The sequence below is a fragment of the Ceratotherium simum genome, chromosome 16, assembly GCF_057802395.1.
Source record: "Ceratotherium simum simum isolate JZ-2026a chromosome 16, ASM5780239v1, whole genome shotgun sequence".
Taxonomy (NCBI): domain Eukaryota; kingdom Metazoa; phylum Chordata; class Mammalia; order Perissodactyla; family Rhinocerotidae; genus Ceratotherium; species Ceratotherium simum.
This window is the reverse complement of record NC_141915.1, coordinates 15,091,621-15,114,595: the sequence shown is the minus strand read 5'-3', so window position 1 is coordinate 15,114,595 and position 22,975 is coordinate 15,091,621. Positions and strand designations below refer to the sequence as shown.

General features: G+C 46.0%; 1 protein-coding gene across 2 annotated transcripts in view; it reads left to right on the top strand.

Annotated features, from left to right (window-relative positions):
* RAP1GAP2 (RAP1 GTPase activating protein 2) overlaps positions 1–22,975 on the top strand; it is a 214,477-nt gene that overhangs the window by 152,559 nt on the left and 38,943 nt on the right. Inside the window, exons 4-11 of one of the 2 annotated variants that reach the window (XM_087440630.1) lie at positions 1,008–1,043; positions 5,623–5,667; positions 6,421–6,453; positions 6,866–7,078; positions 8,424–8,527; positions 18,930–19,008; positions 19,785–19,838; positions 22,584–22,667. In XM_087440630.1, the coding sequence (XP_087296756.1) occupies positions 1,008–1,043; positions 5,623–5,667; positions 6,421–6,453; positions 6,866–7,078; positions 8,424–8,527; positions 18,930–19,008; positions 19,785–19,838; positions 22,584–22,667 (648 nt within the window). Of the gene's footprint in view, positions 1–1,007; positions 1,044–5,622; positions 5,668–6,420; positions 6,454–6,499; positions 7,079–8,423; positions 8,528–18,929; positions 19,009–19,784; positions 19,839–22,583; positions 22,668–22,975 lie in introns of those variants that run through there. The other variant, XR_001391530.2, reaches the window with a different exon arrangement.

Sequence of the window (22,975 nt, the reverse complement as noted above, 5' to 3'; positions counted from 1 at the left end):
GGGGGCAGCAGGGGCTCCAGGCAGTTCTGGTGCATTGGTGCCTGCAGAGGAAGGGAGAGTGGATGCTCTACCTCTGCATGAAGAAGTGACAAGGACATATGTGTTCCTCCTTATCACTGCTTTCTTTTCTCTCCTATTCATCTGGGGACTGTCTCTTCTGGACATTTATTAACTCATGGGTTGCCAGTGCCCAGATATAGGCAGTGATCTTTCGACAAATGTAGCTGTTGTTGTGGAATGGGAAGTGGGGAAACTTCTGAGGGACCCCTGCATGTGTTTTGTTAGAGTAGAGCTTCCAGCCCCTCACCTCTCCATTCCACTGCCCTTTTTTCCTTTTTGTCTTTACCTGGAGTTTACAAAGGTGGCACCAAACCAGGTTAAAGGTTTGGACTTACATAGTTCAAGATTTTTAAAATAACCCATCAGGGCCCCTGGGAGCTGTAGTTCAGTGGTTTTCAGGCTTTGCTTCACAAGCTGTAGGGTCCCAAAGCGGTGCCTTGGAGGCAGGGGACAGGGGCAGGCAGAGGAAGCACATCAGAGGCTCAAGCCCCCGTGGCTGCTCTGACAGAGCGGCTCTGCCTTTACTGGTTTTATATATTGGAGTTCTAAGTGAGATTTTGTATGAGGAGACAGAAGGGCTGTGTTGCCACAAAAGTTGGAAAACTACTCGTGTTGGCCATTTTGGCCCCACTGCTGGGTTGAAAACATCCCAAACACAACTCCTGCTGGAGGCCAATCCAGGGCCAAGAGGCGTCTGGGGAACCCGGCTCTCCCCAGGGCCATTTGCCAGCCCAGGCACATTTTATTTTTGCTTTTGTTGTATGGGGTGTTCTGGCCCTCCAGCCCTGCAGAGGCAAAATCAAATTATCTTCTCTCTTGATCCAAATGAATTTTGTCCCCGGGGAAGCCCTGGGCTAAGCTTCCAGAGAGTTGGTGAGGAGGCTTTCTTAGCAGACCTCCTGGCTGACGCCCCGCCTTTCTTTCCCCACCCTCTTTGTGTCTTTCAGTCGGCGGAGTTCTTTGAGATGCTGGAGAAAATGCAGGTGAGCATCCCCAAACTGGAGAAGCTGAGCCCCAGTGGGGGGTGCCGCAGTGACCTCCGGGACACAGTGCCAGGCAGAACCTGCAGGCAGAACTCGGGGGCCTTGGAGGGAGGGGCAGATGAGAGAGAACTCACAGCCCAATGGCCCGGACAACCTGAGGCCACTTCCATGTTGAGCTGCGCAGGGGACTCTGGGGAGGCTCCTGCCTGAAGGACAGGGAGGAGATAAAAACAGAATCTCCCAGCAGAGCAGACGGGGATGCCGTGAACCCCACAGATGTGGGGAGCGTTTGAAAGGGTCCGTTGTTCCTGGAATGGGTGTCTGCAAAAGAAAGCTCCTTCTCAGGGGAGTCATTTCGTGTCTGGGAGGCAGAGCAGCGGGTGGAAGACAGACCTGAGTTCAAATCCTGCATCTAATCCTGCATCTAACACTTGCTAGCCCAAGTTGCTTCCCTTTTCTAAGCCTCTCGCTCCTGTTTTCTGTCTACTCACAGCGCTATTCTCACCTCACTCTGACACCAAATGTGTGGTGTGGTAGTCTTCCCACACCAAAAAATTCTGCGACACCAGCTGGGTGTCCTGCAATTTAACTCAATTCTGACACTGTCTACCTGGACATAGTGTCAGTCCTGCAGGTAAAGGGTTCAGTCCCACAAGACTACCCTCCTCCCCCCACCTCAGACACCAATCAAAGACCAGGTTGTCACCTGTGCTTCTGACGAACTAGATATAAATTGGAGGTTCCCATGACCTCTTCCTCAGATTTGATTAATTTGGTAGAGTGGTTCACAGACTCAGGAAAACAGTTTACTTACTAGATTATCAGTTTATTATAAAAGGATCTAACTCAGGAACAGCCAGATGAAGAGATGCATAGGGCAAGGTATGTGGGAAGGGGCACAGAGCTTCCGTGCCCTCTTTGGGCACACGATGTATTCACCAACCAGGAAGTGCTCCAAACCCCATCCCTTTGGGTTTTTATGGAGGCTTGTTTACATAAGCACAGTTGATTAAATCATTGGCCATTGATGATTGATTCAACCTGCAGCCCCTCTCCCCTCCTCGGAGGTTGGGGAGGGGTCGACTGAAAGTTCCAACCCTCTAATCAGGGTTTGTTCCCCTGGCAACCAGCCCCCATCCTTAGGGGCTTTCCAAAAGTCAGCTCATTAACATAAACTCATTAATGTAAACTTATGAATAACAAGATACTCCTTTCACTTATGGCTTTGCAGCTGTTTCAGGAGCCAAGGACAAAAGGCCAAATACTATAACAAAGGATGCTCCCATTGCTCTTACTAAGGAAATCCCAAGGGTTTTAGGAGCTCTGTGCCTGGAACTGGATGAAAACCGAACATGTATTTCGTATTATAAATCACAATATCACAGCTTTTATAAATAAGAATACAGATATGTAAATACTTGGTAGACACGGCATAAAAGTCAGTGTTCAATTGGATTACTCCTCACCAAGGGCTCAGGGCTCACAGGTAAGAACCACTGCCTTAGGGAATATGGGGAGAGGTCCAGAAGGCTGAAGTGATACAGGTAGAAAGAGTGGGAAGAAGATGCGGATAATAGCCTACATATGCCGAGCACTTGTCTGGGCTCGGAGATTGACAGGTGTTATCTCATCTGACAAGGCACGCAGGAAGCAGGTGTATTATTATCATCCCCATTTCACAGGGGTGAAAACAGGCACAGAGAGATTCAATAAAGCACTCAAGGGCTCATGGCTAGTAAGTAACTTCAGAGCCAGAAGGCTTAGCTATTATATTATGATGCTTTTTACCCTAAGTAGATGCTACAGGCTTCAGGAAGGAAGATTCTGTAGTAATGGTCTGGAAGCTCTAGGAGGAGAGGCGAATAGTGCCCACCACAGTCCTGAGATACAGGTGGAGCTGCTTAGAGGGCAGCTGCAAGCGAGTGTGGTCCTCATGGGAAAGCCAGTCTCTCGAAGGGTGGGGAAGGGGAGGGACCGTTTGAGGGAAAAATATTGTTAGTGTTTGTGTCATTATCACGAGCAAGTTATTAAGATCCCTCTCTATGCCCAGCAGTGTGTGGACTACAAAGTAATTTTATATGCATTTAGGGAATTTATAATCAAGATGCGGAAACAGGACGGCACGTGCCTTGACAGCCAGTGGTGGGCGACAGTGTACAATTAAGTGCTTAGTTGCTTGGAGTAAAGCTGGAATTTTCACCTCAAGCCCATGGAAGCCCGGCACTCTGGCAAACTGGCAGGGAATTTGTGGTTCACTCATCCTCGCTCTCCCTTCTCGCTGGGTGCTACCGCAGTCCACCCACCCCACACCCCCAGCTGGAGCCTCCCGCCTCCCCCACAAAGGGCTTCTCTGAGCACATAATTCAGCCCCACTTAACCGGCCTCATATTGTTCTGTTGTTTTGAGGCTGCTGGGCTTGACTTCTCAACTAGACTGGGAGCCTCTCGAGGGCAGGGGTCTGGTTTTTATGCTCCCTCTGTATCTCCACGGCAGCTGACACCCATCGATGGTTTGCCGATTCCACCCCAGTTTGAGATTGCAGGGGGCTGAAACCGACCTTCCCAGTGTTTAGGTCCCTACTATGTGTCCCCTGGGCCCCAGCCTCTGAGGGGTCCACAGTTTCCAACTTCTCTCTATGTGCAAAACTCACATATGGGGAACCGGTGGGGATGACGTGGGCCTCATGGGGTAGCCAGATCTGTCCTTGAGTATGGATGCCGTCTCTCCCTATCCTGCATTGGTGGAGACTGAGGCGCAGAGCAGTCAAGTGTCCAGGGGGCTCTGTGGGTTGGGAAGAGCCGAAACTAAGCTCTGGGACTCCTGACCCTCAGCCGGAGAGTCTGGGGATTTGAAGAAGGGCAGTCCTGTGAAGCAGCAGGCGCCAAGTGCACAAGCTTTGGGTCCCTTCGGTCCTGGGTTCAAGTTCTAACCCTGACGCTCTCTAGCTGAGTATCCTTGGTCAAGTCACTCTACCTCTCTGAGCCTCAGTTTCTTCGTGGCGGGGGAAGGGGGGAGTATTGATAATACCTATTGTAAGGGATAGGGAGGCGAGGCGAGGCCGGGGAGAGGGCCCAGTGCTGGGCGGTGGCTCTGTCATGGGGGAGGGGATTGGAGGAGGTTTGCTCTCCTGCCCCAGGAGCTGCTCCCAGGCAGGATGACTAACGCAGGACAAGCGAAACAAACTCCTGACATCACCCCTCTCCCCATCCGCCCAGTTTGCCTCCCTGGTCAGGGTCTGCAGGCCACCCTGGTGGTTTTCTCCCTGTGCGGGGAGGGGAGCACCTGTCTGGTGGGAGGGGCCCTCCCACGCCCTCCTGAACCATGCTGCCGGGTGACTCAGCCCAGAGAAGTCCGGAGAAGCTGAAGTCTAAATCCACCCAGTTAGCAGGAGCCCTGGGCTCCAAGGGCTGCGGGACATGATCATGCTCTTGGTGGACAGATGGCCCAGCTTCAAATCCAGGCCTTGCCACTCACGAGCAGTGTGACATTAGGCAATGAACCTCTTCCCTGGGCCTCAGTTTCCCTGTTGGTGAAATGGTGCTGTGGGCTTCAAAGGAGATGACTGAGCGAGCGCGCTCCTGAAGGTTAACATCTGGATGCATGATATGATGAGGCAGCGCTACTTTGGGACTTTTCTCTCCAGAGGGGACCTGTTCCTCCTAGTTTGTCCCACTGTCTCATGCCCTCGTTGGATTTATTCAAACAATGCTGGGCACACCACGTGCTCCCCTCCTGCAAAACCCAGTTAAGTCAGAACTTGACCGTAGGACCACTGGACAAGGCGATGCTCTCCAGAAGTGAACATTCCAGGTACCTGCAGGTGTACTCTTAGTCCACTCTTGGTATCTGATCCTTGCATTGATGCCTCTGTGAGGTGGCAGGGCAGATGAATCCCTACCCTTCATTTCACAGATGAAGCCATGGAGGCTGCAAGAGGCTCGACTTTGTCCAGGGTCACCAGTAGTAAGATAGCAAAGGACAGGCCCAGGCCCCGCCTGTCACCACAGGGCCTTCCTACCAGGGAGGAAGTGGAGCTGGTGTGGCGTGAGGTCCAGAGTGCTGGTTCTGACACCCACAGATGCAGGTCCCCATCCTCTCCCCTCACCTACTGGCTCTGAGAGCCTGGCAGAGATATTTAAGCACTAGGATGATAATACCGCCTACCTCATGATAATAATAACTCTTAGTTTTTACTATACCAATCACTGTTCCAAGGGCCTAACACGTTATCAACATCTAATCTTTACCACAATAGTAGGTACTATTATCATTCCCATTTTATGGATGGGAACATTGAGCCACAGAGAGGTTTTGTGACTTGGCTTGAGGTCCTAATGTCATAAGTGGCAGTGTTGGGATTTAAACCCCAGTGATCTGGCTCAAGTCCCTGCTCTTAACCCCCTGGCCTGCTGCCTTGCCTGGGACTGCTGTGAGGACTGAGCGTGAAAAGCCTTTACAGCTGTCACTGTTATTATTACTAACCCCTGGCAAGGCAGGTGCTCCCAACAGACTCCTACATTTGGCCCCTTTTTTGTGACCTTTTCTTTTTCCATGGATCCTCTTTTCCTTGTTTCTGCAGGGGATCAAGCTTGAAGAGCAGAAGCCGGGACCCCAGAAGAACAAGGTGGGCTGGGCGGGTGAGGTATCAGCCAGGTGGTCCCGGCGAGGGGCCCTGGTGAGAGGAAGGCAGGGGAGCAGCCGTGTGCTGGGGTCTGCTATCTTACACCATCTAACTTGGATTTTCACCAGGAGCCGCTTAGGTGGCTGTGCCTCTTTGACTGGTTTACGGTGGGAACTAGGGCGGCCCTGGCTTGATGCCTTTAGGGCAGCTTCAGGGCAGGTTGGGGGTGGTATCTAAGGCTTGCAGCTGGGCCTGATTCCTCTGTACCCCCTCCTGCAAACGAACTGCACACAGCTTTTCTGGATATCATGCTGTGGGCTCCAGCAGGTGTCATTCTCAGCTTCAGGTTCCATTTCCAAGGCCCAAGGGTGCAGCTCATCACTTGGAGGTCAGCCCCCTTGCCTGGAGGGGGCTGGGTGGGACCAGGGTCGTCTTCCTGTTACAACATCTAGGGTGAGAAGCTAGTCTCACTAACAGTGTGAAATTCAGCGCCTCTGTGTACTGCATCTTCAGCTAGCAGGGTTTGCACTCAGGTTCTGTGAGTTTGGAGAACTCAAGAGAAGCCAGATCATAGAGCTGCCTCTAGGCTGTTCTTCTGTCTGGTGTTCTTCCCGCTGGTGCTCCCAAAGCCCTGGTGCAGCCTGCCAGGCCCCCCAATGCACCCCCTCCCCAGACCTTGGAGTGGTGAATGGAAACAGTGATCGAACTCTCTGGGCACTGCTGGGACTAATGGTGGCATGTCTGTTTGTCTTGCAGGATGACTATATCCCGTACCCCAGCATTGACGAGGTAGGAGCCCCCCTTGGTTGCACTGCAGCCCGCTCTGGGTCCTGTCTCTAGGGCAGAGCTGGCGGAGCTGATGGTGATGATGGTGATGGTCCCTACCCAGCCCCACATGAGAGAGAACCTTGGGCCTGGGACTTGAGGGCCTGAGGCTTCTTCCCATCTTTCCCTTTGTGACCTCAGCTTCTCCGTGTTTAAATTGGGGGTGCCCATCCAGGCCTTGCACCTCTGGGGCTACATGGTCGGTGAAGCTGGAGATGTTGTGGGGCTTAGAGGAAGGGTTCCTGCCTTCCTCAAATATGGGGGTCCCCTCCTTGGAGCATTTCAGAGGTGGGTGGGGACACCACCACTGGCGCCCCTCCTCACCCCCTGCAGACCCAGGGCAGGCTGCAGTGCAAGACCCTCCCTCTGCCTCCAGGTTGTGGAGAAGGGAGGCCCGTACCCCATGATCGTCCTGCCCCAGTTTGGGGGCTATTGGATCGAGGACCCGGAGAACTTGGGCACGCCGACCTCCCTGGGCAGCAGCATCTGTGAGGAGGAGGAAGAGGACAGCTTCAGCCCCAGCACTTTCGGCTACAAGCTCGAGTGCAGGGGAGAAGCCAGGGCCTACCGCAGGCACTTCCTAGGGAAGGTGAGACCAGGGCCCTGGGCAACGGTAGCCGGGGAGGGGAATGCACCAGGGAACCCCGCGTTGCTCTCCAGTGCCCCTTTCTTGCCGTTTCTTCTCCTCCCTGGTCCTGCCCCTTCCTTGCTGCCTGCCTGGTTGGAGAAGTCTGACTGGCTCTGCTCCTGGGCGGGGGGACAGGGGTGTGCAGAATTCAGGAAGGCTGAGTATGATGAATCCTTGTGGGGACCACCCCCAGGAGATGTTTTAGGAAGTGATGGAATGGGTAGTTTGGGGTGAAGGAGGGTGGAAGAAAAAATATTTTCTCACACCTTGCAAGTCCTTGTTTCCGTCTAAATTGTACAAATCTCTCATGTCCTCATTCAAGCAGGTGCCCCGGGTACTTGTACTGGATGATGTACTGTGAGCCTCTGATTGCTTAAAAGTGACAAAGTTACATTTCTTTAAATATATTCTGCCCTTCAGACTTGCCAGGTTCCAGAAGTCTTGAGGGCAGGTTCTGGAAGTTTCCAGCCTAAGGCAGCTTTGCAGTCTCTCATGGAGGAGCTGCATCAGAACCCCCCATTAACATCAGAACTTGTTAAAATGAAGATCCCAGGGCCCCATTGTGTTACGGCAGGTCTGGGGTGGGCTCCCTGAGCCAGGGAGAGACCCACCATCCAGAGGACCTCCAGCTCCCCTTGGGTGGAGGTGCCAGGGTTCCTCCTAGCTTTCTTCCCACAAGTAGTCTGAATTGGCAGGGGTGGCCCCCAGGAAGCAAGAAAGTGGGCTCGGTATCTTGTGGTGAAGAACTTGAGCTTCTGTCAAGACAGACGGGTTTGAACCCTGGATCTGTCACTTACTAGTTGTGTGACCCTGGACAGTTACTTAACCTCCCTGAACATCGGTTTTCCCATCTGTGAAGTGGAGATGATGATATCTCCCCTGTGAAGCTGGGGTCAGGATTAAAGGAGATAATGGGTGTTAAGCCCTTAACCCAGTGTCTGGCACATCCTGAGGACTGGCAGTTGGAACGTGTTACTGTGATCCTCCTCCCCCTCTCCCCAGTCCTCTTCCCCCCAGTCCTCCCCCCCATTCCCTTTTCCCCCTTTCCCTCTCTCCTCCCTTCTCTCCTCCTCCCCATTCTTTCCTCCCCTTTCTCTTTCCTCTCCTTCTACCCCTCCCCCTACTCTCCCTCCCCCTTCTCCTTTCTCCTCCTCCCCTTCCTCTTCATCCTCAATTGCAGCCACAGAAGTAGCATCCTTCTCTTCCTTGTTTCTGTGGGGCTTCTCACTCCTGGTGAAGGAGGTGATTTTGGGGGCCGTGTCTGGAAGGTCACCTCCTCCCCGTAACACCTGATTTCTGTTTCTAGGATCATCTGAACTTCTACTGTACCGGCAGCAGTTTGGGGAACCTGCTTCTGTCCATCAAGTGCGAGGAGGCTGAGGGCATTGAGTACCTTCGGATCATTCTCAGGTGGGACTGCTGCACTGTTGGAGGCCACGCCTCTGGTGGCAGGGACCCAGAGACACCAGTCTGACCAGTCTGGTCTGGTGTGCTGGGGGGAACAGACCGGCTGGAATCCTGGGGCTGTGTCCAGTTGCCAGGCCGGGAGACCAGTGTTTATGCCAGCTGGCTGATTGCGGAAGTCAAAGTGGTGTCCTGGTTTCAAAGTCACCTAGAACATATCCTCACCTGCCTCTCTCTCTTCTGGGGACCGTGGCTCTGAGGACGATGGGAAGGAAAAGTAGGGATGGCTCATCCTGCTGAGACACAGCTCCAAACTGCCCTGGGAGAGGGTTTGCCAGAACACTGCCTCTGGTGTGCATCCAGTCAGGGAAGATAGATCCCGAGGCATCTGTGTGTGTGCTGCCTTCCCTGAGATGGAATGACGGTCACAGCGGGAGCACTGATTTACAGCTAAGCCAGGGCACCTCTCTCTGGATTATGACCTCCTCATGGGCAGGAACTGGAACTGGTTTCAGTTTTGTTGGACTGACATGTTCTGTAAAACCTCCTTTGCATGGGGAAGGGTGATGGTGCTGGGGATGCAATGATGACTGAGTCGTGGTCCCTGCTCTCTAAAGGCTTACGGTCTAGTGGGAGAGAAAGACAGAGGAGTTTCATATGTGTCACAGGCTTTGTTTTAGCAACATGCACAGGATGCTCTGGAAGCACAGAGAGTCTGTGTCTTATTTATCTCTGTCCCTGGTGGGCTGGTGGAGAAGCCAGGAAGGCCGAGGATGAAGGCCAGGTGCTGGTGCTCAGCTGAGTGCTGTGAACCTGTCAAGCTCCCCGTCCATATTTGTTGAATCTAATTGGAAGTCTTGGAAGGTATTTGGAAAAGAGCAATAACATTTTTTTTTCTGCCCAAATTTTGAGCTAAATATGAGAGGGAACAGGGACACGTAGCCCTGCTGTGGGAGAGGTGGGGGAGGGGATGGGACGAGAAAGTTGTCAGCACCCATCGGATCTTGGTTTGCTTTTTTTTTTTTTTTTTGTGAGGAAGATCAGCCCTGAGCTAACATCCATGCTAATCCTCCTCTTTTTGCTGAGGAAGGCTGGCTCTGAGCTAACATCTATTGCCAATCCTCCTCCTTTTTTTTCCCCAACGCCCCAGTAGACAGTTGTATGTCATAGTTGCACATCCTTCTAGTTGCTGTATGTGGGACGCGGCCTCAGCATGGCCAGAGAAGCAGTGCGTGGGTGCGCGCCCGGGATCCAAACCCGGGCCGCCAGTAGCGGAGTGCGAACACTTAACTGCTAAACCACCGGGCCGGCCCTTGGTTTGCTTTTTATTAAGAAAGGAAGCAGTTTTCTTTACTGAGGTTCACCTGGCTAGAAATCATATTAGCAAGGCAAGGAAGAGTCGGTTAAATTGCTAGAGCCAATTTTCTGAGGGAGTAATACCTGGATCCCCATCTCCAAATAGGATTTCGAGCTAGGTGAACCTCTGTAAAGAAAATGACTTCCTTTCTTAGTAAAAATCAGACCTCGATCGGGTAGGATTTCTGAGTAAGATGACAAATGAACCCAAGCATCTAACCCCTTTTTCTAATATTCTAGTCTATCTGAGATGCTGCAGCAGGACTGAAAACTAGGGAAAGATGCCAGAAACACAACACACATTTTGATGATATTTTTTTGTAATGTACAGGGCAGTTAGGACTATAATGTGGGTGATACTGAGAGTTGAACCCCAATTCCCCTTCCTTAGAAAGCAACGTAGTGTGGGAACATAAAATCGGAGATTCTGGGGGAAGCCAGTACTCTTTTTTCTTTTTCTTTTTGCTGGGAAAGATTTGCCCTGAGCTAACATCTGTTCCCAATCTTTCTCTCTCGCTCGCTCGCTCTCTTTTTTTCCCCTCCAAAGCCCCAGTACATAGTTGTATATTCTAGTTCTTCTACATGAGCTGCTGCCACAGCATGGCTACTGACAGACGAGTGGTGTGCTTCCGTGCCCGAGAACCCGAACCTGGGCCGCTGAAGCAGAGCATGCCGAACTTGAACCACTAGGCCGTCAGGGCTGGCTCAGGAATCCTGTACTCTTTAGAAGTGAGGGTAAGCCCTGGAACAGTCAGGGGTCTTTCTACATGGAACCATTTTTGTTGTTTTGAGTCAACAGCATTTGAAATCAATGCCCAGGAGAGCCCAAGGGAAAGTTCAATGTGGCTCTCCCAAATAGAAAGCCAGTGAGTGGGATGGCGGAGGGGAGCCATACACCAGCTAGGAAGTTGGACAATCACATCATGTAGGTGGAGTGATGGCCAGGCCAAATCGAAAACCAGACATAAAAAAATTGGCCCCACGGCTTAGCGTCTTTACCAGACACAAAGAAGAACTTATGCAGAGACGAAATTCTCTTGCTGGCAGTGACTCCTGTCCCAGCTTCTTCCTCATTCCCCGTAGGCTTCTGGATGATTTAATTGATACAATCAGCTCTCCAGTCTAAAGTTTGAGAAGAGTATTCTAATAGCCTCTGTGTGTGTCATGAGAGTAGCCAAGAAGACTGTACCCACAATTTGCAAACAAATAACAAGCCTGAGTACATTTCTTCTTTTTCAAGTTTAGATATAAAGAAGAAGAAGGAAAAAAAACCCTTACAGGTCAGTGAAAGAAAAGATTCTGCATCTAAAAAAGCATAACCTAGCATTTAGAAGGTAGGGAAGTAGCTGAGTTTTGAAAAGGATTTACTATAGAAAGCCAAGTAAAATTTAGATATTAATTAACTCTGTTTTCAGCATATTTCAGTATTTCAAATGTTTCAGTATTTTCAGCAAACTATAGAAAAAATAAATTCTATGAAAAAAAAGACAAAAGATAAAAGGAGACGACAGAATGAGATGAAAAATTTGCTGGTTTAAGTTAAGGAAATTATATAAGAAAACTAAAAATGGCCACAAAGAATTTTAAATGGTATTAGAAGCAGTAAAAAGCAGAATCTACCTTGTAGCAAACCCAGTTAGTAATATTGAGGACAAGCTTAAGAAGCTCTCACGGGGCTGGCCCCGTGGCTTAGCGCTTAAGTGCACGTGCCTCTGCTACTGGCAGCTCAGGTTCGGATCCCGGGCGCGCACCGCTTCTCCAGCCATGCTGAGGCGCTGTCCCACATACAGCAACTAGCAGGATGTGCAACTATGACATACAACTATCTACTGGGGCTTTGGGGAAAAAAAAAAGGAGGAGAATTGGCAATAGATGTTAACTCAGAGCCGGTCTTCCTCAGCAAAAAGAGGAGGATTAGCATGGATGTTAGCTCAGGGCTGATCTTCACACACACACACACACACACACACACACACACACACACACACAAGAAGCTCTCACGTAATCAAAGGAAAACATGACAACTTTAAAATGATGAGCAAAATTATAATGAATATGGAGGATAGTAAGCAGGAATTAAATGTGGATAATTGATGTTCTTAAATTGATACTTAAATCTACAGATCAAAATGACTCACCCAGTATCAGACAAAATCAAGGAAAGGAAATTAATAGCTGGACATAATTTGATGAAAATTTAATATTCTGTGCATATAAAATCACTGGTAGAATGAAAATATTCCAAATAATAAAGGAACACAAAGAAAACATACACAAATAGAAAAAGATAGGAAATAAAGGAATCATAAATATGATAATAGAAGTAAGTCTGAGTATGTAGATGATGTATGATAAATGTAAATAAGTTAAATTCCACTATTAAATAGCAAAGATTCTCAGTTTAGGTCACCCTTCCAAAAAAACCCAAAACCAAAACCCAAACCCCACCTGTCTATCTATATTTTATTGAAGAAAGTAACTCAGTATATTTAAAAAGACAAGTGTTGAGAAAAAGTTATAACAATCAAATATAAAAAGGAAGCAGAATTGGCAATAGTAATATGGAAAAGTAGAATTCAAGGCAAAAAAGCAATCAGTGTGACAAAGAGGGCTATTGTCTGTCCATGGAAGATAGGATCTACAATGAAGATATCTTATGAACCTTTTTATTATTAATAGTATATATTATAGTGTGTATATATGTAATGATTAAAGTATGGGGAGAAATTCACAGAATACAATGGTAGTGGTAGATTTTAACACACTTTTTATCACCTAACAGATCAACTAGGGTAGGAAATGAGAGGATATGGATAATCTCATTAATATTATTTATGTCAATTATATATATTGATCTTTATCTGTATCTAAATGTAGCTATCAAACTTTGATCATCTAACAGAGATTTCTGCTTCTTTTCAAGTGCCTATAGAATATTTACACAAATTGTAAGGTTGATCAGTGATGGATCTGCTACAACAGAATCATCTTGGAGCTGTAAAGCAAAGCAAAACAAAGCAAAAAACAAAACCCAGACTTTAGGCTCCAACTGTTTAAAAAACAATAAAAATTAAAACATACACATACATAGATATTTGAATATAAATATGTAAGATATATAAAGTCACAAATAATAATATATATCCCTATTTCCTCCTTATTTCCATAACATTCTATAGAACATATTGTTCTGTAACTTGCTTCTCTCTTAACAATATATCTAGAGTTCTTTCCATTTTAATACATAAAGAGCTTCTTAATGCTTTTTACTGCTGCGTGGTATTCCATTATATGGATGTGAAATAATTTATTTAATAGATCCCCTGTTAATAGCCATTGTCAGTCTTTTGGTGTCACAAATAATGCTGCAGTGACTAACCTTATACAAATGTCAATTTGTATGGATTAAAGTAATTTCTCAGAAGTGAGATAGCTGGGTCAAAACATAAATGCATTTGTGTCTTAATAGATATTGCCACATTGCCTTCTGTAGGAGCTGTATAAATCTGAATTTTCACCGGTAATGTATTAAAGTGCCCGTTTTCCCAGAGCCTCTCCAACAGAATGTTTTATCAAACACTTGGATTTTTACCAATCCGATAGGTGAGAACGGTATTTTAGTGTAGTTTAAATTTGCGATAATTTTATTGAATGATGTTGGGCATCTCTTTATACAAGGACCATGTGCATTTATTTTCTGTGAACTGTCTGTTCATAAGCTTTACTCCTTTTTTAAAAAATTAGATTGTTAGTCCAAATTCCTACTTTTAAAAATCTTACAGATAATTTTTGATGTCGGGTAGGTTTAGGAACCAGTCTTTTGAGCCACAAAGTAAATCCAAATAAATGTCAAATAGCAGACACTTTGCTGGATGTTTTTGCCTACAATTTGACAATAAAACCAGAAATTAATAACAAAATAATGTTAAAAAAACCCCACTTAACCGCTTAGAAATAAACAATGTCAACACTTTCCTAAATAACTATTGGGCTAAAGAGGAAATCAAAGCTGAAGTTAAAGAATATTTATAAACTAATGACATTTATAGTATTATGTATAATGACTTATGGGTTGTGGTCAGAGCTGTACTTAGAAGAAAATAATTGCCTTAAATAGTTTCTTATTAAAAAAGATAGAATAACATTTGCCAGTTGTTGTTGTTAGTAACCTCTGTGTGCCTCGGTTTCTTGATCTGTGAAATGGTAGATGGCAGTATCTACCTTAAAATTATTGAAAGCTTATTGTGTGCCAGAGCCTGATACACTGTAGCTACTCAACAATGGTAGCTGCCATTTTTATCAATATTGTTACCTAAAGAAAGTAAGAAGAAGGAATTAACAAAGATGAAAGCCGAAACAAATGAGAAAAAGAACACAAGACTTGATAAATAAATCTAGGCTACTTCTTTTGGGGAACAAAACAATAACAAAATAGGTAACTAGCTAGTCAAATATAGATAAAAAGAGAAAAATACACAAAATTAGGCAATAAAAAAGATATATAACCACAGATGTGAAGAAGATTAAACAATTACTAATAGATGTTAGTAGATGTTATGTTCAACCCACGCTATTATATTGGAAATTTTATTTGAAACAGATGCCTTTTGTGGGGAGGGAGGAGGGCAAAAGGGGTGACTGGGCACATGTGTATGGTGATGGATGGTAATTAGATTTTGGGTGGTGAACATGATGTCTACACAGAAATCAAAATATAATGATGTACACCTGAAATTTATGTAATGTTATAAACCAATGTTACCTCAATTAAAAAAAATAATAAAACAAGCTTTCTTTCAAAGAATCTCAACAGACATACAAAAGCTTAATCATGGTAAAAAAGAAAAAAGAAAAAGATGCCTTTCTAGGAAAGTATATATTACCAAATCTAACGTGCGATAAAAAACCTTACCAGATCAATAACTGGAATAAATTGAAAAAGTTCTCAAAGAATTATCTCCAGAAGTTTCTAAATCTAGATAGTGTGCAGGTAGTTATTTTAAACTTGTAAGTAACAGATTTCATGCTATTTATACTGTTCAAGAGAAAAGAAAAATATGGAAAGCTTCCCAATTAATTTAACAATGCTTAAAAGATTCTCATGAAAAAATCAGACCAATGAAATGCCAAAAAAAAAAAAAAAGACGGGAAAAAAAAAAATAGGAGCCAATGTTCTTAATGAATATAGAAGTAAAGATTCTAAACAAAATACCAGTCCTAGCAACTCAAATCCAAGCAGTCTGTTAACAGAATAATTCGCTATAGCCGAGAAAGAGTTACTTTAGGAATGCAAAAGTGGTTAATATTAGGAAATTCATTTATTCATTCAGTGTTTAACAAAGGCTTAATATGTGCCAGACTTTCTCTAGGGGCAGAGATAATGTGAGCAGTAAGCTCTTATCTTGTTACCTGGCTATAGAAAGCATTCAGTGTGTGTTAGATATTCTTATTCCTGTTTTCATTCTTACTCATCTTCTTCTTATGGACATGGATTATTATAGTCTAGTGAGGGTGATCCAGGATAGATGGTATGGGAGAACTGAAAGCAGTTCAAAAGACCTTGAATGTGGAATGTGTGTCTGAATGTGTATAAGGGTGAGTATGTGTAAGGTTGAGAGATCATGCTGGAGAGGTAAGAAAAGGCTAAATCATGTATGGACTGTGTCTAGGAGCTTGGATTTTATCCTGTGAGCAATAGGAGAGCTCCTGAAGGGAAAGTGTCATGATCAGATTTGCACTGTAGAATGATCACTGGCTAGAGTAAGGAGCATGGCTTGGAGGGAAGGCAAGGCCAGAAACAGGAAGATAAGTCACGAGGCTGCTTTGATGAGTCAGGTGATTATCACAGGTGATTATCCAGACCACCAGGTTGCACAATGTGAAGGGTGCCCCCAGAGCTGTGCAAACCAACAGCCCTGTTGGGAGCTGAACCAGGGTGCCTTGCACTGAGGATAGAGAAAAATGAATGGAAAGTTCCAAAACACCCAGGGAAAACTGACATTAAGAAAGCCAGCCAAAAACATTAACAATGAGCTGGATTTACTGTTGATGAAATGCAGATAGTGGTATACTTTCAAAATAACTTAAAATAAATATATTTAGGATCTTAAAAAGATAAAGAATGAATAGCATCTATAAAAGGAATAATAAATTATGATACAATGAATGAATAGAAATGAATGCTCCCCTGTACTATAAAGTCCCACCTGAACAGACCCCACGAGAGGAGCCTTGTCCCTGCCCACCACTGCCTGTGACTGGGTGGCTAATTCTGGGGTTTAGTTAGAAGATCCATTTCATCTTCACGCTAAGCTGTGTGCTTCCTCTTGGCCATTATCAGTAACAAAGGAGTTATTTGAACTCCTAACTGCCTTACTCTTGACTTTTTTGTTTTGCTTCTGAATTTGTTCATAACCTGGGCAGGGAAAGATGCCCTTTACTAGAGACCTCAGCCTACATGCTGATAAAGAGAACAGTCCACCCAGAAGATCTAATGGTCGTGAACTTGTACTTAGTAACATAGTCTTGAATTTAAAAAGGCAAAAATTGACAGGAATATAAAGAGAAGTAGAAAAATCCTCAGTTATGGTGGAAGATTTCAATAACATCTCTCGGATACTGATGGACCAAGCACACAAAAAATTGTGAGGAAATAGAAGATTTGAACAATACAATTAACAAATTTGATCTCATAACATACATTCCTGAACTCAACAAAAGAAAAAAAAATAGATTCTTTTCAAGCCCACATGGAACATGAAAAAATAAGTCCATGTATTGTCAACAAATTTCAAATAATATCATACAGATTATGTTCCCTGAATATAAAAAAATTAAACTAGAAATCAGCAATTAAAATACTGAAGGAAGAAGCTCATACATTTGGAAAGTTAAAAAATAAAAGTGAATCTTTTTAAATAACTCATGGGCTAAAGGGAAAGTCACGAAAGAGCTGACAAAATATTTAGAACTAAATGACAATGAAAATACTACCTATCAAGGGGTGTGGGATGCAGTTAAAGTGGTGCTTAGAGAAAGATGTATAGTTTTAAATGCCTTCGGAAAAAAGATGAAAGATTAAATGAGCAAGCATGCAGGTCAGGGAGTTAGAAAAAGAATAGTAGAAAAAACCCAAAGAAAATAGAAAGAGGGAAATAAAAATGATAGGAACAAGTTAGTGAAGTAGAAAGCAAAAATAAAAACAATAGAGATGATTAACAAAACCAAAGGCTATCTCTTTGAAAAAATTAATAGAATAGATAAACCTCCAATTAAGACTGATTCAGGAAAATAGAGAAAATATATAAACAGTATTACAGCCATGAAGGCAGGGGCACAACTACAAAGAGAGACGAAGTTCCAAGAGAATACTCCAAACAACTCGATATCAGTGCATTTGATGGATAATTTTATAGAAAAACATAAATTACCAAAATTGACTCAATAAGGGGTAGAAAACTTAAACTTTTACCATTAAAGAACTGAATTGATAGCCAAAGGTTTCCTCCCACAAAAAATCCGCAGGCCCAGAGATTTCACGCATGAGTTTTAGCAAACTTTTAAGGAACAGAAAATCCCTATGTTATACAAACAAATTGCTCCCAGCAATTTTATGAGATTGGAATAATATCTGATACCAAAACCTGACAAGGGAAGTACAAGAAAATTTTTTTTAAAATAGGCAAGTGTTGCTGTTGAACATAGATGTGAAACTCTGAATAAAATATTAACAAATTCAATTCATCAGGATATGAAAAAATACATCATGAGCACATGAGTTTTACCCATCGTATGAAAAGATGGCTCATCAGATTAAAAACCATATGATTATCTCAGCAGATGCAGAAAAGCATTCAGTAAAATTCAATGCTTTCATAATGTGTTAAATGAATCAGGAGAATAGGCTAAATTTAGTCTTAGGGTGAATCCCTTTATAAAGCAACTTTCATCCCATTTATATTTTGAGTAAATCCAGATTTTCAAATATTAGATTTTCTTTTCATAAAGGTTTAATTGCATGTGAGAACCCAAATATATTCAGAAGCTGTGCCCAGTTCTTCGGAAAAACAAAAAACCCGCAGACAAACCAAAAAATAATGGTGAACTTGAAGATGACTGTTTGCATTTCCCATATTTCAGCTGCAGACCTCTTTACCAGGCAGGTTCTTTAAGTACAGTAGTCCCCCCTTATCTGCAGTTTCTCTTTCCAAGGTTTCAGTTACCCGTGGTCAACCAAGGTCTGAAAATATTAAATGGAAAATTCCAGAAATAAAGAGTTCATAAGTTTTAAATAGCATGCCATTCTGAGTAGTGTGATGAAATCTCGTGCTATCCTGCTCTGTCCCTCCCGGGACGTCAATCATCCTTTTGTCTAGCTTATCCATGCTGTACGTGCTACCCGCCTGTTAGTCATGTAGTAGCCATCTGGGTTATCAGATGGACGGTCGTGGTATTGCAGTGCTTGTGTTCAAGTCACCCTTATTTACTTAATAATGGCCCCGAAAAACAAGAGCAGTGATGCTGGCAATTCGGAAATGCCAAAGAGAAGCCGTAAAATGCTTCCTTTAAGTGAAGAGGTGAAAGTTCTCCAGTTAATAAGGAAAGAAAAAAATTATATGCTAAGGTTGCTAAGATCTTTAGTAACTTTTGTTACAATATATTGTTATAATTGTTCTATTTTATTATTAGTTGTTGTTAATCTCTTACTGTGCCTAACTTATAGAAAACTTTATCATAGGTAGGTATATATAGGAAAAAACATAGTATATATGGGGTTCAGTTCTATGTGAGGTTTCAGGCATCCACTGGGGGTCTTGGAACGTATCCCCTCAGATAAGGGGGATGACTGTATCCACCTCCCATGGGGTGCCTAAGTAGGATTCCATTTTCCCACCGTTTGAGTGTGGTGCCCAACACATGGATTGAGTGAAATGAGACGGATCTGATCCAGGGGAGACATGAAGCAAGTGTGTCTGTCTTGTGGTCTGGTGTGTTCTCAGCCACCTTCGTCATTGACTCCATTTTTTGTGGACATTCTTTTCTCTTTTTGCAGGTCCAAAGTGAAGACAGTGCATGAACGGATCCCCTTGGCTGGACTGAGCAAGTTGCCCAGTGTCCCTCAGATTGCAAAGGTAAAAACCAATCCCTGAGAGAAGGTGACTTCCTCTTTTAGCCCAGGACTGGCCTCTGGGGTGAGGGAGCAGGCTTGTCCTGGGTGGGCTCTGCCCTTGGGGAGGGGAAGGCCACTATGCTCTTTGGCCCTTTATGGCTTGGATGGGTTTGGGGAGGGCTGTTGGCAAACACCTCCCGACACCCTCGCCATCTCATCCTGGCTGCTGAGGCTGCTCGGTGTAATCCGTGGTGTCTGCCCCCAAGGTCACAGCTAGTTCAGGAGACAAGAGACATGGAGACAGGGCTGGGTATGGAGAGTAGGACTTCAGAGGAGGAAGGGAAGGGGGTGGCCGAGGAGGCTTCACAGCAGAGGAGAGTTGGGCTGAAGGATGGCCAGGCTGTTGATCCAGACGGAGGACCTCATCGGGTGAGGAGCCATCAGCTGGTGGAGAGGCCCATGTCCCTCCTCTGGGGTACTGGGAACTTGGCAACTGAGACAGCAAAGTGGGGTGAGAAGGATGGTCAGCTGGATTGGGTTGCACCTGCATTCTGGGAGCAGGAATGCCAGATAGAATTGTGTTGAAAACTTCGTTGGCCTCCCTTCATCAGGAAACCGCAAGAGGGTTAGTTGACTTTTCTGACCACACGTTAGTGAGCAGCAGAGCCAGGATTTGACCCCAGGACTCATGAGCCTGCAGGTCTTGGCCTCCCATGCTCTTTCTCTTAGTGGGCAGAGGAGCCCACATGTTCTCCATGGATGTGGCCCTTGAACTGTGTGTTTCTTTCTCTCGCTTAGGCTTTCTGTGATGACGCAGTGGGGCTGAAATTCAACCCTGTCCTGTACCCCAAGGTGAGGACCTTCACGCTTCCCCTTACCCAGGGCTCTGCAGCTTGGCACGGATTTGCACACCTGTGGCTCTGTGGGAAGTTCTCTGCCTCTTGGTGGGGGTTTTTTTTTTTATTTTTTTATTTTTTCCCCCCAAAACCCCAGTGGATAGTTGTATGTCGTAGCTGCACATCCCTCTAGTTGCTGTACGTGGGACTCGGCCTCAGGATGAACGGAGAAGCGGTGCCTCGATGCGCACCCGGGATCCGAACCCGGGCCACCAGCATCGCAGCGCGCGCACTTAACCACCAAGCCACAGGGCCGGCCCTTGGTGGGGTTTTGTGGGGTCTCTGTGATAAACCTCCATGTCTCCCCCTCTCCCTGCCCACCCCTTCACAAGCTGTTCCATTGAGAACCTGTCTTTGGTCATGCCTGGGTCTCTGGCCCACCTGAATTGATCCCCAGCTGTTGTGGATGCAGCAGAGATGTAGCAATGTTGTGGCTTCTCCACCTCCCTCTGGTTGTACCTCCCAGAGGCCAGTGCTGGGGTGGGGAGTGATTCTGTTTCTAGCTGGGGAGCAAATGCAGATCTGGTCAACCATCATGGAGGGGTGAGGGGGCAGAAGGCAGAACCCCACTAAGAAAAGGCCAAACCATGGCTCCTCATGGCCAATGTTACCACAGCTCTCAGGCCTTACAAGCCCCTTCCCGGCCCTAGTTAATAAACTGGTTAGTTCTCTGTTATCGGTTTCCTTAGGATTGGCCTGATCTTGACACCAGTTCTGATGTGGGGGTGTGGGTAGGGATAGGAGCAATAATAACAAAACAAACCAACAAACCCACTCAAGAACTGTTACAATGTGACAGGACTTAAATCACCTGTGGACAGTGAATTGCTTTAAATGGGACACAGGAAGAGACCCAGTACACCGACTGCTTCTGCATAAGCCAACAGGGTCTGGAGAGAGAAAAGGGAAGCAGGGCTGTGATTCTCTTCCACTGGGGGCCAACACTGTGGCAGCTGAGTCTTGCTGGGCCTGGTTCAATCCATCCCCTGAGTCCCAATTCTGATAACCAGGAACCATGTGGTGAAATGTTTGGTGGGGCGGAGAGGCTCTGTCCTGGCTGGGACCTCCAGAACCCCCTGGAACAAACGCTTTAAATGTTCACGATTGGGCATGAACCTCTGTTTATCCCTAAACAGTGGCTGAGCTAATGGCAGGCTCCTTTCCTGCACAGAGAATGTGCCCGAGTCCTCCTCCTCTCAGACACGTCTTTTTAGCCCTTTGAGCATCTGTAGGCACTTACCAGTAATATGCTGCACTCCACTGAACATTTTCTATCCTTCAGACTGCCCTCCCCTTTATAATGAAAGCTGAATTAGTGAGGTTTAACCAAACATTGAAACCCCATCATAAAGGCCTAACTTAACTATAAGTTTGGCAATTTTTGTTGTCAAATCATATCCACTGAGAGAACCCGATGATGCTTATTTGCATAGTTCTCTCTATAACTTGGAAAGCCGCCGGCTTTGGTAATAATGGAAGAACAGCTGTATTTTCATGTTTTCTATATTTGAAGGACTACTTAGTCTGGCTGGGATGTTCATCTGGCTGGGGTGTGTGTGTGTGTTTTTAAAATTCACAGAGTTGATAAGGTCTTTGGAGGGTCTCCACGGCCGGGTGCCTCCTCCCTGGCAGGGCAGCCACTCCTCGCCTTTGACTCATCCTGGGCGGGAGTGGGGGGCTCCCTCTGGGTCAGGCAGCAGCTCTCTTCCAGGGGGTGCTGAGAAGTGTCCACTTCCTCAGGCAGCTGAGAGCCTCACAGAGATGTGTAATGGGTGACAACCTAACATGGGCCATGTATGCCGGCCAACAAGTCGTGCCTGCTTTGTTCTTCCTGTAGCATAACATGTGCCTCGAATGCCTCCTTTTAATTGCAGAGAATATCCCACTAGCACCCAAATCTTTTGTAACAAGCACCTCAGCTCTGATCTTTCTGGAGGGTTCCATAGACGATGATGATGATAGCTGCTCTGTGCTCAGCACTTTATGTGCCTGCTCTCACTGAATCTTCACAACCACACATCTCCATTTAACAGATGAGGAAACTGAGGCCCAGAGAGGTTAAGTGGCTCACTAAAAGCTACACAGGTAAAAGCAGCAGATTCAAAATTAGAGTTTAGTGTTTCGGATCCCTGGACACCAACTCTTTGAAGCACAATGGAAAATTAGATAGAACCAGTAGTCAGGGTTTCACCCCCCCACCCTTTGCATATTGTATTCGGGTATGTCCTCCTTAGAGACCCCTCATTTTATGGATGAGGCGGATTGAGGTCTGGGCAGGGGGAGTGCCTTGCTCAAAATCATACCACTGATTAGAGGTGGAAGTAGAAAGTAGAGCCAGTGTCATCCTCGCTGGCCAGTTTTGGAGTCCTGGCTTCCCTTCTTACACCACAGATAAAACACGGGTAAAGGCAGTTCTCTGAGTTCTGCTGGACTCTCTGTGTGCCCACACCTTGGCATATCTGGATGGGAATGGAATGGGTGATCCAGAGGTTTGGCTACTCCTGGGAGAAGCCCAGGTGCTGGGAACCAGCTGAGACCTTTGCAGTTTCATCCTGACCGTCTACTTCTGACTTCACCCTCTCTCTTCCTCCACACGTGTGGATGTCACGTATCAGGGGGCCCATTCTCTACCAGAATTTGCTTCCTCTCTTGCTGCCAGGTTAATAAAGCATCTGATCTTTTTTCTCCCTGTGTTTTCCAGGCCTCCCAAATGATTGTGTCCTATGATGAGCATGATGTCAACAACACATTCAAATTTGGGGTCGTTTATCAAAAAGCCAGGCAGGTAAGCACCACGGATCCACACTATGTCCTGTGGTTTCTCACTGGGGACTCTTTCTTCCCCTCCCCCAAGCACAGGAGCCCTGCGCTCTGTTCTTAACATTCTGAATACGATGATCACATTGCAAATATGAATTTGACTGGGGGTGGCAGAATCTTCAAGGTGGGCTACTCCTCAAAAAGGCCTGCAAGTGGCAGGCCCGGTGGTGCAAGCGGTTGAGTGCGCGCGCTCCGCTGTGGCGACCCAGGGTTCGCCGGTTTGAATCCCGGGCGCGCACCGACACACCACTTGGCAAGCCATGCTGTGATGGC